The 14,749-nt window shown below is 43.8% G+C and overlaps 1 protein-coding gene across 3 annotated transcripts in view; it reads right to left on the bottom strand.

Annotated features, from left to right (window-relative positions):
- TBC1D17 (TBC1 domain family member 17) overlaps positions 1-14,749 on the bottom strand; it is a 416,105-nt gene that overhangs the window by 139,487 nt on the left and 261,869 nt on the right. For all 3 annotated transcript variants that reach the window (XM_069200945.1, XM_069200946.1, XM_069200947.1), the window contains one exon: positions 8,100-8,199. In XM_069200945.1, coding sequence (XP_069057046.1) covers positions 8,100-8,199 — 100 coding nt within the window. The remainder of the gene's footprint in view (positions 1-8,099; positions 8,200-14,749) is intronic.

The raw sequence follows: 14,749 nt of genomic DNA, 5'->3' as shown, positions 1-14,749 counted from the left end.
GCTGAGTTCAAGGGACCTTGCTCGTCGTGCTGAGAGGAGACCCAGAGGACCGGTGATGCAGTTCTTTGGTGCCTGCGGTTGCAGGGGGAAGATTCCGTCGACCCACAGGAGATTTCTTCGGAGCTTCTAGTGCAGAGAGGAGGCAGACTACCCCCACAGCATGCACCACCAGGAAAACAGTCGAGAAGGCGGCAGGATCAGCGTTACAAGGTTGCAGTAGTCGTCTTTGCTACTTTGTTGCAGTTTTGCAGGCTTCCAGGGCGGTCAGCAGTCGATTCCTTGGCAGAAGGTGAAGAGAGAGATGCAGAGGAACTCTGATGAGCTCTTGCATTCGTTATCTAAAGAATTCCCCAAAGCAGAGACCCTAAATAGCCAGAAAAGGAGGTTTGGCTACTTAGGAGAGAGGATAGGCTAGCAACACCTGAAGGAGCCTATCAGAAGGAGTCTCTGACGTCACCTGCTGGCTCTGGTCACTCAGAGCAGTCCAGTGTGCCAGCAGCACCTCTGTTTCCAAGATGGCAGAGGTCTGGAGCACACTGGAGGAGCTCTGGGCACCTCCCAGGGGAGGTGCAGGTCAGGGGAGTGGTCACTCCCCTTTCCTTTGTCCAGTTTCGCGCCAGAGCAGGGCTGGGGGATCCCTGAACCGGTGTAGACTGGCTTATGCAGAGATGGGCACCATCTGTGCCCATCAAAGCATTTCCAGAGGCTGGGGGAGGCTACTCCTCCCCAGCCCTGACACCTTTTTCCAAAGGGAGAGGGTGTAACACCCTCTCTCTGAGGAAGTCCTTTGTTCTGCCTTCCTGGGCCAAGCCTGGCTGGACCCCAGGAGGACAGAAACCTGTCTGAGGGGTTGGCAGCAGCAGCAGCTGCAGTGAAACCCTGGGAAAGGTAGTTTGGCAGTACCCGGGTCTGTGCTAGAGAACCGTGGGATCATGGGATTGTTTCACCAATGCCAGGATGGCATTGGGGGGGCAATTCCATGATCTTAGACATGTTACATGGCCATATTCGGAGTTACCATTGTGAAGCTATACATAGGTAGTGACCTATGTATAGTGCACACGTGTAATGGTGTCCCCGCACTCACAAAGTCCGGGGAATTTGCCCTGAACAATGTGGGGGCACCTTGGCTAGTACCAGGGTGCCCACACACTAAGTAACTTAGCACCCAACCTTTACCAGGTAAAGGTTAGACATATAGGTGACTTATAAGTTACTTAAGTGCAGTGGTAAATGGCTGTGAAATAACGTGGACGTTATTTCACTCGGGCTGCAGTGGCAGGCCTGTGTAAGAATTGTCAGAGCTCCCTATGGGTGGCACAAGAAATGCTGCAGCCCATAGGGATCTCCTGGAACCCCAATACCCTGGGTACCTTAGTACCATATACTAGGGAATTATAAGGGTGTTCCAGTATGCCAATATGAATTGGTGAAATTGGTCACTAGCCTGTTAGTGACAATTTGTAAAGAGAGAGCATAACCACTGAGGTTCTGGTTAGCAGAGCCTCAGTGAGACAGTTAGGCATCACACAGGGAACACATACATATAGGCCACAAACTTATGAGCACTGGGGTCCTGGCTAGCAGGGTCCCAGTGACACATACCAAACATACTGAAAACATAGGGACTTCACTATGAGCACTGGGCCCTGGCTAGCAGGATCCCAGTGAGACAGTGAAAACACCCTGACATACACTCACAAACAGGCCAAAAGTGGGGGTAACAAGGCTAGAAAGAGGCTACTTTCTCTCATCCATGCATATGAAGTGTAATAAAATACTGCCATGGGTGTCTAGGGAGGTGGACGGGCGCATGTGAATCTACAGCACTACATGCCACAAACAGATATGCTTACAGGGTAAGTAACATAATCCGTTTGATGGCATGTGTGGCTACAGAAACACATGCTCTGCATAGACTGTAAAGCGGTACAGTCCCAAAAGCGGCAGCTAACCCGTTGGTGTTGCAGTTGTTTGAAAAAGAGTACGAAGCACAGCTTGTCCAAAATTTGTGGAAGTCTGGAGATGAAGTTTTGGCATTTTGAGTTGTTTGCTGTTGAGAATAGATCTATCTGTGTAAACCCCCACTGATGGAAATATTTTTGTTAGGACTTGAGGGTGGAGCTCCCATTTGTGGACTTGCTGCTGCATTATGCTGAGTAGCATTAATTACATGGTTTCTTGTGTTTGTGCAATTGTTTAAAATGAAAACTCAGTGTAATGTGGTTATTTTTAGCCTTTTCTGTAGGCTAGGACTACCGTATATATGGAAAATGTCACTTACCCAGTGTACATCTGTTCGTGGCATGTAGTGCTGCAGATTCACATGCTTTGCTTAGCTCTTCCGACATCTAGTGTTGGGCTCGGAGTGTTACAAGTTGTTTTTCTTCGAAGAAGTCTTTTCGGAGTCATGGGATCGAGTGACTTCTCTCGGTTACAGTGCGCATTGGCATGGACTCCATTGTTAGATTTTTTTTCCCGCAAAGGGTGAAGGAAGGAGTGATAGAGTATATGAATATAAAGAGATGTCCATACAAGTGTAAATGTATCTACATATGTACACATGATAAACTTAAACGACTACAGGCTTCCGGGGAGGAGGGAGGGTGCATGTGAATCTGCCCCACTACATGCCAGGAACAGATGTACACTGGGTAAGTGACATTTTCCATTTGATGGCATGTGTAGCTGCAGATACACATGCTATGCACAGACTACAAAGCAGTTAGTCCTCCCAAAAAAATAGCGGTGGCTAGCCTGTAGGAGTTGAAGTTGTTTGAAATAGTGTTCTTAAGACAGCTTGGCCTACAGTGGCCTGTTGCTGTGAGAAAACATAACACAATAGTGTTTAGTAAAGGTATGAGTAGACCATGTGGCAGCTTTGCATATATCAGCCATTGGTATGTTTCCTAAAAATGCCATTGACACGCTTTCTTTCTTGTAGAATGTGCTCTAGGAGTGATCAAAAGTTGTCTTTTTGCCATGATGTAGCATGTCTATATGCATCTAACAATCCATCTTGCTAAGCCTTGTTTAGATATAGGATTGACTTTATGTGGTTGGTGAAAAGCAACAAAAAGTTGTTTTGTTTTCCTAAAGTCTTTAGTTCTTTCTATATAGTACATAAGAGCTCTTTTGAGATCTAGAGTATGAAGAGCTCTTTCTGCAACTGAGTCTGGCTGTGGAAAGAAGACTGGTAATTCCACTGTTTGGTTGATGTGAAGAGAAGATACTACTTTTGGTAGAAATTTTGGATTTGTCCTAAGTACAGCTTTATGTTTGTGTACTTGAAAAAACGTTCCTCAATAGTGAAGGGTTGTATTTCACTAACTCTTCTTAATGAAGTAATAGCTACAAGGAAGGCAACCTTCCATGTTAAAAATTGAATTTGACAAGAGTGTATGGGTTCAAAAGGTGGGTCCATGAGTCTAGTAAGTACGATATTTAGATTCCAAGAAGGAACAGGTGGTGTCCTAGGTGGAATAATGCATTTTAATCCTTCTATGAAAGCTTTAATAACAGGGACTTTGAATAGAGAAGTATGTTGAATATTTTGTAAATATATAGATATTGCAGTAAGGTGGATTTTGATGGATGAGAAAGCTAAATTAGATTTTTGTAAATGAAGAAGGCAGCATACAATATCTTGTATAGATGCTGTGAGTGGATCACTATTTTTAGATTGACAGTAGTAAACAAATCTTTTCCATTTGTTAACATAACATTGTCTGGTAGTAGGTTTAAGCACTTCCATACATTCCGATGGAAGTTTTAGGTAACCAAAATCTATGACTTCAGGAGCCAAATCGCTAAATTGAGAGCATTGGGGTTTGGTTGCCTGATTTGACTTTTGTTCTGTGTCAACTAATCTGGTCTGTTTGGAAGTTTGGAATGAGGTACTACAGACAGGTCTAAGAGTGTTATGTACCAGTGTTGGCGTGCCCATGTTGGGACTATGAGTATCATGGTAAGAGATGTTTGACGTAGGTTGCTGACCAGAAAGGGAAGGAGTGGGAGAGGGGGAAAAGCATAAGCAAATATCCCTGACCAGTTGATCCACAGAGCATTGCCCTTCGGTAGAGGATGTGGGTGTCTGGTTGCGAAGTTTTAGCATTTTGCGTTTTTGCTTGTTGCAAATAGGTCTATTTCTGGTGTTCCACACTTTTGAAAGTACTTTTGAAGTTCTTGGGTGTGAATCTCCCATTCAAGAGTTTGTTGGTGATTTCTGCTTAGGAGATTCGCTAACTGATTGTGTATTCCTGGAATGTATTCTGCTAATAGATGAATGTGATTGTGAATTGCCCATTTCCATATTGTTTGGGTTAGTAGAGACAGTTGAGATGAATGTGGTCCGCCCTGTTTTTTGAGGTAATACATGATCGTCATGTTGTCTGTTTTTATCAGAACATTCTTCTGTTTGAGAAGGGGCTGAAACGCTTTTAGGGCAAGAAACACTGCCAATAACTCTAGGTGGTTTATGTGAAGTTGTTTCTGTTTGGGATCCCGTTTCCCTTAAATGGTATGATTCTTGAGATGAGCTCCCCAACCTATCATTGATGCGTCTTTTGTTATTATGGTCTGAGGCACAGGGTCCTGAAATGACCGCCCCTTTAATAAATTGTTGTGATTCCACCATTGAAAAGATTTGTGAGTTTGGCGGTCTACCAACACTAAATCCTCCAACTGACCCTGTGCTTGAGACCATTGTTGTGAGACACTGTTGCAGTGTCCTCATGTTTAATCTTGAATGCAGTACTATTGCTATGCATGATGCCATCATTCCCAATAGGTTCATGATAAATCTTACAGTGTAACATTGATTAGGCTGTATCTGTGATATAAGGTTTTGAAAAGCCTGTATCCTTTGTGCATTTGGATAGGCTAAGGCTTTTTGGGTATTGAGAATAGCACCTAGGTAAGGTTGAACCTGTTCTGGTTGAAAATGAGATTTTTGGTAGTTGATTGTGAACCCTAATTTGTGTAGGGTTTCTATTGTGTATTGAGTGTGTTGCTAGCATTGTATAATGTTGATTGAATTTATTAGCCAATCGTCTAGATAAGGAAAGATATGTACGTGTTGTCTTCTTAGGTGAGCTGCTACTACAGCTAAGCATTTTGTAAAAGCCTTGGAGCTGTTGTTATGCCGAAGGGTAGAATCTTGAATTGGTAGTGTTTTCCTGCTATTACAAAACTTAGGTATTTTCGATGAGCTGGATGCATGGGAATATGAAAGTAAGCATCTTTGAGGTCTAAGGCAGTCATGTAATCTTGTTTTTGTAGTAGGGGAATTACGTCCTGCAGAGTTACTATGTGAAAATGTTCTAACAGGATATATAGAGTTAGAGGTCTGAGATCCAGAATGGATCTGAGAGTAACATCATTTTTCGGTATGAGGAAATATAGTGAATATACTCCTGTTCCCTGTTGTGATTTTGGTACTGTTTCTATTGTTTCTTTTAGTAATAGAGTTTGCACTTCTTGCTGTAACAGAATGTTGTGTTCTGGGGACAGTCTGTGAGAGCGAGGGGGAATGTCGGGAGGAGTAGAAATGAGTTCTGGGCAGTAACCATTGCAGACAATTGAAAGCACCCACTGATCTGTGGTAATGTTTTGCCATTGAGAGTGGAATTGTTGCAGTCTGCCTCCCACAGGAGATGCTGAAATCGCAGTGATCAGTTGGCTGTCATCATTCGAGTCTGCTTCGGAGCCGGTGTCCTGAGTCAAAACAGCCGTCTGTGCCTGTTCTTCTTCTTCTAAGGTGTAGGTGGACTCTATATACTTCTACGCCATATCGAGTCTTTTTGCTCTCCAGTCATGCAGTGTCTTTTTCGACCGGAGCGACCGACAAGATTCACAATCTTCCTCTCGATGTCAGGGAGAGAGACAAAGATTACATACCACGTGTTGATCGATGTAAGGGAATTTCGCGTGGCATCGAGGACAGAAGCAGAATATAGTCCGATCCATCAGGGTATGGCGTGGTAGGCCCTAGCTGGGCGCAAACACACAAAAGGGTGTTTTTTTCATTTCCGACTGTATTATCGGCTCGATTACAGATGGAAACGCAATCGAAACAATACCGACGGTAGAATAAAGTTAGTATAAAGTTTCAGAATCGAAAGTCTCGGAGCAAGCGGAAACACATCCAAACCAGACAGCGGAATGAAAACAATCTAACAAAGTAATCGATGCCCATGCGCACTATGACCAAGAGGAGGAGTCACTCGATCCTGTGACTCAAGAAAAAGAGTACCAGAAGAACATTTGGAAACTCTAAAAAAACGTTTCCTCCAGAGTTACAAGAGAACCTGCAGGAAATCCAATTGGTAGTTCCACAGCATTGGATTGCATTTCAGTTTCGTCCCAGGCAAGGTTCCCAGCATCTCAGAAAAAAACGAGTAAGTCTCATTCTGCACTGGGACTGAGAAAAAAAGACCAACCTGCATCAAGTATCTGTCCATCTGTTGTACAGTGGTGGCTACAATTTCAGCGACGCCCTGAACCCCCTCCCCCAGGGGACTTTTCTTCTTAAAAACTAACAAAGTTGCATTCTTCGTTAGGACTTACAAACTTTTTCAAACTTTCTGACTTCTACACATTCTTTGGGATCAATCCACTTGTTGTATCCAGCTCCATCGCAGTCAGCCTCAAATCACACCTCGGTTCCAGTCTACCACATCCATGAACTATCATTCGCACCTTATGCTTTTTGGCGCTATTTTCACTTAAATTTTTAAAAGTTCATATCTCCAGTTCTGCTTGCTAGATTTTTGTTGTATTTTACTCATACATTTTTTCTCTTTATTTGAGAAGTTGTTGTAGAGTTTTATTATGTTTTGTGTAACTTTTTCTACTTTGTATGCACTGCCTAAATTTGTATACACTGCTTTTGGTTTAAGCCTGACTGCTTTGTGTTACGCTACCGGGGATTGAGCACACATCCATTTTATTTAATTTGTGTGACATCTAGCAAATGGTGTCCTTTTCCTTTGAGGTGGACACTTGTCAACTCCAAATAATAATTCACTTACATAACAGAGTCGCTGGTGCTGGAGAATAGGAAAAAAAAATAAACCTCAAGAAACAGGTAACCTCAGAGCCATAGAACACATCCAAACCCGATGGCAGGAAAGGATAATCAAAGGCACATTCGGTGTGCTTGGGCACTGTAGACTAAGGAAGGGGTCACAGCATAGATTGAAAAACAGCTGGAATGTCTGATCCAAATTCTAGACAGCACTAGTATGCAGTTCATGTGTATCTACAGCCACACATGCTATGAACAGTCTGTTCACCAGCAAATGTAATGACAATATATATTAAAGTGGAGAGTCCTGTGGTGCTTCAGGCTGCACACAAGCTTAAATTTGCCTGAGGAAAAGCTTGGGAAGCATGGTAATTTTCCTGTGTCCAAGATAGATTGATCATTTCCAGCAGGAGCTCATGGCTGGAAGAATGGGGAGGCCTGGACCCCTCAGGCCAGCAGCTGTGACATCCCAATGGAGTACACATTCTGTGGCCACAGTTCAAATTACATTGGTGGCACAGTCATGACCGCTATCCAAAGAAATGAGCAGCAGCCATCTTTGAGTGTCTTTTACTCGTACAGAAGAATAAAATAGATCCTAAAAAGTTGTTTCTCAGACTGGAGTGGTCCTCCTTTTGCAAGTGTCAGAGACAGTCTGCCTATGGTTGGTCTGTGGTCAATGGTGATGTGGAGCTCACGGCTACTGAGAAGTCCTTGCTTGTATCCATCAAATCTTTGCACAAAGACTCAGAGACAAAAACAGATGATATGTGTAGCTGTAGCCATGGAGTTAAACAAGAGGGTCTTGAGGACAAAGTAATGGCGTTTGAGAAAGCAAAGGGCAAAGGTGATGCACATCTTCAATCGCTGGAGCCAAGTAGGGAGCAGCTAATCTCCTATGCAAAAAGGAGTGGCAGAGGGGTAAGCAATGTTTTGAAAGAAAAGTGGAAATGCTTGGCAATATCCACAGAGGTGCCCAACTACTCAAAACCTGACAAGGAGTAACACAGTAGCACTACAAGAGAAAGAGGGCAAGCTACGGTATGTCAAATGGAAAAGACAGCTGGCTTACCAAGGAAGTCACAGAATGCAGGATCTAAGACACGTAGCAAGAAGTTCAGCTGCACCAACTGCCGCTTCATGGCCTCCTGGCTCTCCTCAAAATTTTCATGCTGAAAATCAAGAAACCCCAAGTCAATAAGGAAAGCAGAAGGTGAGAAAGAGGTGTGCTGGGACCGGTGAAGTATCTGAGGCTTTACAAGAAACGTGGATGAGAAGTGTCAAGTGAAGAGGCTAATGAGAGGGCTCAGTATCCAAGGATTAAAAATGTGCTTACAGGTTATGAGTGTGAAAGGACTGGCAGTAAGACTATGGGACTGCAAAGACCAGAAGTGAGACATTCGGTCTCCTTCATGGTGCAGGATTTTCAAGGTAAAGAGATAGGTGTGGAATGGACAGAGGTTGAGTAATCATTGTCAAGTGAATGTCCTGTCACCTTCTGGGCCCTTTGAAAAAGACACGCCCACTGTGATACTTATAATTTATAAAGGCAGTTAACATATCATAAAACGTCAACGCTAGGAATAAGAGAAAGTTATTCACTACACTTCTTTTGGCATTAGCCCTCACAATATCTCTACTATTACAAACTTTCTATCACTAGCCCTTAGCCAGTACAATCAGAAGTCCATCTGTTCCAGTAATAATCAGTATTGTGTTACTGTATTTTGACATTACCGGGAGTGACTCTCTGCACATAGGAAAGCCCACTCACATGCCAGGAAAAGTCCTGCATTTGGGTCATTTTCATTTATTAGCTCTACCACTTGGTGTCAGAGACTTAGAATGAAATTGCTACTTTCTGGTAGGAATAGTTTTCCAGCTCGAAGAAGTTTATAGACTCACATGCTGTGCATTATTCTGCCATCTAGTGGTTAGGTGCGGAATAGTCTCCTTGAAGTCTCTTTTCTAGGTTTCCCTTTTTTTCTCATGAGCATCGTCAACCATCGGGGTTTAAATCCCTCTTTGTGTGATGTAAGACATATGCCCCAGAAATCCCTCAAAGTTGCTGCCATCTTCAGAATCTTTTTTCAGGTCACAACCTACCAGACAGCAGAGCTGTCTAGTTTGATATAGAGATCTTGGGGCCTTTCAGAAAGTTGACCAATGAATGCATTCCAGTTGTAGATTACCACTGGCTTTGAGGTTTATAATTCGTACTTTCTGGCTTTCCATTTGCTTGCTTTATTTGCTTTAAGCTCCCCAGATTCAGTTTGTCCCTTCCACTGCCTAACCCGTGTTTTCTGTATCCTTTCACAAACTCACTTTCTGTTAACAGGTCCTTAAATCTTGTTCTTATCTTGTCACATTGGCTGTGCATTCAAAGACCGGGGTCAAATGTCATGCACTGTCTTCCATGGGTGCTTGTTTGCTTTCTTTTGCTGACTTCAGTGAGAGGATTTATCTGACAATCTTGCTGGATACTGGAGGTAGGAAAGCGTTTTCTTCTAGCACAAGACAATGTTTAAATGAGCTGTGTAAGTATTTCAGAATATATCAGAATTATGAATGCACAAATAAAGACCTTTTTTTGTAATTTCTGAAGTGTGTTGGGAACAAATACTTTAATATGATCAAAACAAATCAATAAACTAGGTGATCCAATTTCCATACATTTTTGTCTGTGAACTGTATAGTTGTATTAGGAAAACTGTGTGTCTGTGCAAATGTAATGGTCATCTCAATTGAAAATGTGCTTCTGTAACAGTAGTGTGCTACCACACCATGAATCCTCCACTCTACTCTGCACCACTGCACTCTACCCCACTGCACTCTGCACCACTCCACTCCACTCCACTTCACACTACATCTCTTTACTCTACCCTGTACCACTCAACTCTATGGCAGTGCACTTACATGATATATTGTTTATAAAGCTTGCAAATGCGTCTTGGCGCTGGCGTCCGCTATATGAATGGAATATAAACTAATTGGGCAACACAGTCATGTTTTAAGTTGTTTTCTAAAACAGATAAAATTGGACCGGGCTTTGAGATGCTAGGGCACTTTGTTCCAAAGTTTGCAAGTAGAGGAGATAAAGCACCCCAGGAGGCTTTGTTTATTTAGGTGTTTCCATTGTTCTTGAGGTAGCTGATCGAAGAGCTCTCCTAGGTGTGTAGCATCTGAATTTTCTCTTAAGGTACTCAGTACCTATGTCATAAAGGATCTGTGAGCAGTGCACAATGGCCTTGAATGCTACTCACTTCCTAACAGGAAGACAGAGTAGCTGCAACAATACATAGGAGACAGATTTAAACTTTGGAATTCTCATTAAGCGACGAGCTGCTGCATTTTGTAAAATTTGCAGTTTATTCAGAGATCGCTGATGAATGCCCACATAAAGGGCATTACAGTAATCTAACCTAGAAAGTACCAGGGCCATGATTATCAATTTCTGAATGTTGCACTGAATGAATGGATGAATCTTTCTCAAGAGTTCTTAGCAGAAGAAAGAGGTGAGCTTGTTTATATGATCTGAGAAGGTGAGATTTACACCAAAGATCATTCCTTGGTTGCAGGCTTTATGGTTCAGCATGGGAAGGGGGCCCAGATGGTTGGGCTACCAGGACATGTTCCAAAAAGACGTCTCTTTACCAAAGAGGAGGACCTCAGTTTTCTCTGTATTTAAAATGAGCAGTTTTCTCTCATCCATTTAACTACTCTGCTCATAGAGTTATTGAAATATTTGGTGGTGTCACCAACACTGGTTGAAATAGACATCTCGATTTGTGTAACATCTGCATATGAGATCAAAGGAACGAATCAGCCTGGCCAGGGGGACAACATAAACATTAAAGAGAGTGGGACTTAAAGAGGATCCTTTTTGGAACGCCAAAAGGCAGTGAGAAGGATTTCAAAGTGTACTCTCCATGGGAGACCAACTGTTCTCAGTCAGAGAGAAAGGTGCGCAGCAGGTTGAGAGCCGACCCTCCAATACCTATGTCATCTAAAAGATCTGCTAGCAAAGGTTGACTCACGGTGTCAAAGGCTGCGGAAAGATCCAGTAGGACCACCATATCCTTCCCTCCATTGTCCACAATTGATCTAATCTTCTCAGTGGCGACTATCAGCGCTGATTCAGTACTATAGTTCCTCCTGAGCCCATATTGCGCACCATCCAAATCTTCGTTTTTGTCTAAAAAAGACTGACAGTTCAGAGTTGAGACGTCTTTCTAAGATTTTGGCCGTCATTGGCAGATGTGAAACAGGGCGGTAGCTTTTTGGCTCGTTGGGGTCGAGAGAGTTTTTTTTTTTTTAAATCAATGGAAGACTTTAAGTCCTTTTCCAGACCTTGGAAAACTGTCCCATAAGAATGATACTGTAGGGAACTGGGTTTTTGTTGCAGTACGCCCCACTTTTTACCTGGCTTTTGATGCAACTTTGACTGGAGTGCACTGGGTCCCTGCCAACCAGGTCCCCAGAGCTAGTGTTCTTTTCCCCAAGCCTGTCCAATTGGCAAATCCTTAGCACCCTCTTTAAGTCCCTAGTAAATGGTGCCCCTGGTACCTAGGGCCTGAGGTGCTAAAGAGGGTCCCCTCAAGGGCTGCAGCACGAATAGTGCCACCCTAAGAGACCCCTCACCAAGCACATGACAGGCTACCATTGCAGGCTGCGTGTCTTGGTGCAGACAAGAAGTGAAAACACAATATGGCACACAGCCATGAGAAGTGTTAGAGTGAAACTGATGGCTTTGTGATCTGACCATTTTTAGCGAAAGCACAGCTTCCAGCTGCAGGTTCTGGTTACTTGAAAAAATGCCGCCAAAGACGTGGCCCGCTGAGTGTGTGGCAGTGTTTATCATTTGTTGGAAATCAAAGCAACTGAAACTGTTGATGAGTTGTTTTGTTTCTATATTGGATAGATCCTCCAAGTGAAAACTGAACTGTACTTCACGCCACTGCTCTCTATGCCACTCTACTTCACTGCACTCTGACATTCTCATTTGCAACACTGCACTCTCTGCCACTGATCTATGCCACTCTACTCTGCACTACTCCCCTCTATGCCACTGCACTCTACACCACTCCAGTCTAAGCCACACCAAACTACTCTGCACAACTCTACTCTACGTCACTCTTCAACAATGCAATATTCGCCACTGCACTCTTTGCCAATACACTCTACGCCAATGCACTTTACTCTGTAACACTCAACTATATGCCCCTGCACTCTAAGCCAATCCACTGTTCGTCACTCTAATCTACTCTGCACCACTGCACTCTGCGCCACTGCACTCTACACCACTTTACTCTATGCCACTCTAAGGACTGCACTCTACCCTGCACCACTCCACTTCTCTCTACTCTGAAACAATCTACTCTATGCCACTCTGCACCGTTGCACTGCACTCTATAAAACTGCACTATGTCACTGCACTCTACTCTGCATCACTGCTCTCTCCACCACTCTACTCTGCAACACAGCACTCTCCATCACTTAACTTTATGCCACTCTACTCTGCACTACTCCACTGCACTCTATGCACTGCTCTCTATGGCACTACATTCTACTCAGCACCACTCGACACCACTACAATCTATGCCACTAGACTCTACTTTAGGTCACTGCACTCTATGCCACTTAACTCTACTCTGCGCCACTGCCCTCTGCATCACTCAACTCTATGGCACGCCACTCTACACCACTGCACTCTACTCTGCACCACTCTACGCCACTGCAGTCTATGCCACTCGACTCTACTCTGTGCCACTGCCCTCTGCATCACTCAACTCTTTGGCACGTCACTCTACACCACTCTGCACCACTGCATTCTACTCTGGACCACTACGTCACTGCAATCTATGCCACTCGACTCTACATCGCTGTACTCTATGCCACTCAACTCTACTCTGTTCCACTGCCCTCTGCATCATTCATCTCTATGCCACTCCACGTCACTGCCCTCTGCACCACTCTACTCTGTGCCATTCCACTATGCACCACTATAATCTACGCCACTGCATTCTACGATGTTGCTTTGTATGCCACAGAATTCAATAACACTGCACTCTATGCCCCTATACTCTGCAACACACTATGCCAATGCACTCTACAGCAGTTCACCCTACTGTATGCCACTCTACGTGATTCCACACTGCCACTCCAATATGCAACACTCTCTGCCCCTCCACTCTACAACACTCTACTCCACTCTTTGCCATTCCACTCTACCACACTTCACACCACTGTCCTCTATGCCACTAACTTTTAGCCATGCTGAACAGCAGCCACACTGGTGAAAAACATCGATAAAACACATTGGGAAAGCCAACAGCTCTTGCAAAGGCGAGATCTACTGACTTTTGCTAATGCTTGTGATTGTCAGTGTTTGCTTAAATTCAGCTTGTAAATTCACCTCTACCCGGTGAGGTGGGTAGGTTGCATGTGAATCCCAAAAAATTCTTCAAACTGCAAAACTACTGTTAAGCAACCATTTCGTTTTGCAGCGTGAATCTCTTCTGGATTCACATGCTGTGCATCCATTAGAATGTTTTTTTCGCCTGCAGGTTTTCTGGGTTCGTTAGAGTGTCTATTTACAAACAAATGCTTCACTACTTTTTGCCCCACCACCACCTCCCTGTTGATCTGAATGCAGTACTGTTTTGTGAAGGTCGCCGATGACCATGTAGCAGCTGTGCAAATGTCTTCTAGTGCTATGATGCCTAAGAGGGCCAGTGTTTCTCCTTTGTAACTTGCTTAATGTGCTTTTGGCTTTTCTAAAGGGTTACACCTCCTGTCTTGTGACAATATAGTACTGTTTGCACTATCTATCTTGCAACGGTTCCTTTGGTGACCAGGAGTCCTCTCTTGCATGTGCAAAGGACACACAGAACTGTTTTCCTTTCCTGATGTCTTTTGTCCTTTCCAAGTGATACATAGTTTCCCTTTGGGCATCAAACACGTGAAATGCTCTCTCCTGTGTCTTAGGCTGTTGAAAAAAGGCCGGTATGCAGATAGCCTAGTTAACGTGGAATTTCAATATCACCTTAAGTATGAACCTTGGGCTTTCCCTCATAACCACTTTGTCTCTTGGTATCCGTAGGCATGGCTCCTCCCTCAGTGGTGAGCACCTGTATTTCACTGACTCTACTTAAAAAAGGTGATACTAATGAGGAATGCCATTTTAAGGGTAGGAAACTAAGTTGTGCATTCTGCATTAGTTTGAAGGGTAATGTCATTAGTTGGGTGACTACCACATTCATGTTCCATGCAGGCATTAGCACGCTTCTTCGTGGCACTACCTTCTTGGTTCCTTCTAAGAAGCGCTGCACCAGTGATGTGGTAAAGAAACATCTACCCAATATGTCTCTTGTGCATGCTACAATGACTGATAAGTGGACCTTGATTGAGACATGGGAGAGATGCTTGTATAGTAGCTGTGTCATGTATCTAATGACTGTGGCATCCTGTGTCCAGTCTCTGTGTTTTCCAGGCCTGTTACACCGCTGTTGAAACATTTTCTTGTTGTTAATCGCTTCCTTTAGAATCTACACTGCCGTCCTTGGCTACTTGAAATGGCCAAACTCTAATTATTCAGGAGCCATGCTGCCAGGCTGAGGGTGTTTGGTTCCTGGTGCCGTACCTGTACCCTATTGTATTAGTTAACAGATCTTGGTGTGCATGGAGTGCGATGACTTGTCCTTGGGATATCTTCATGAGGTC

This window comes from Pleurodeles waltl, chromosome 7 (genome assembly GCF_031143425.1).
Source record: "Pleurodeles waltl isolate 20211129_DDA chromosome 7, aPleWal1.hap1.20221129, whole genome shotgun sequence".
Classification (NCBI taxonomy): domain Eukaryota; kingdom Metazoa; phylum Chordata; class Amphibia; order Caudata; family Salamandridae; genus Pleurodeles; species Pleurodeles waltl.
The sequence above is the reverse complement of the archived record's forward strand: the minus strand, read 5'-3'. Positions and strand labels throughout refer to the sequence as shown.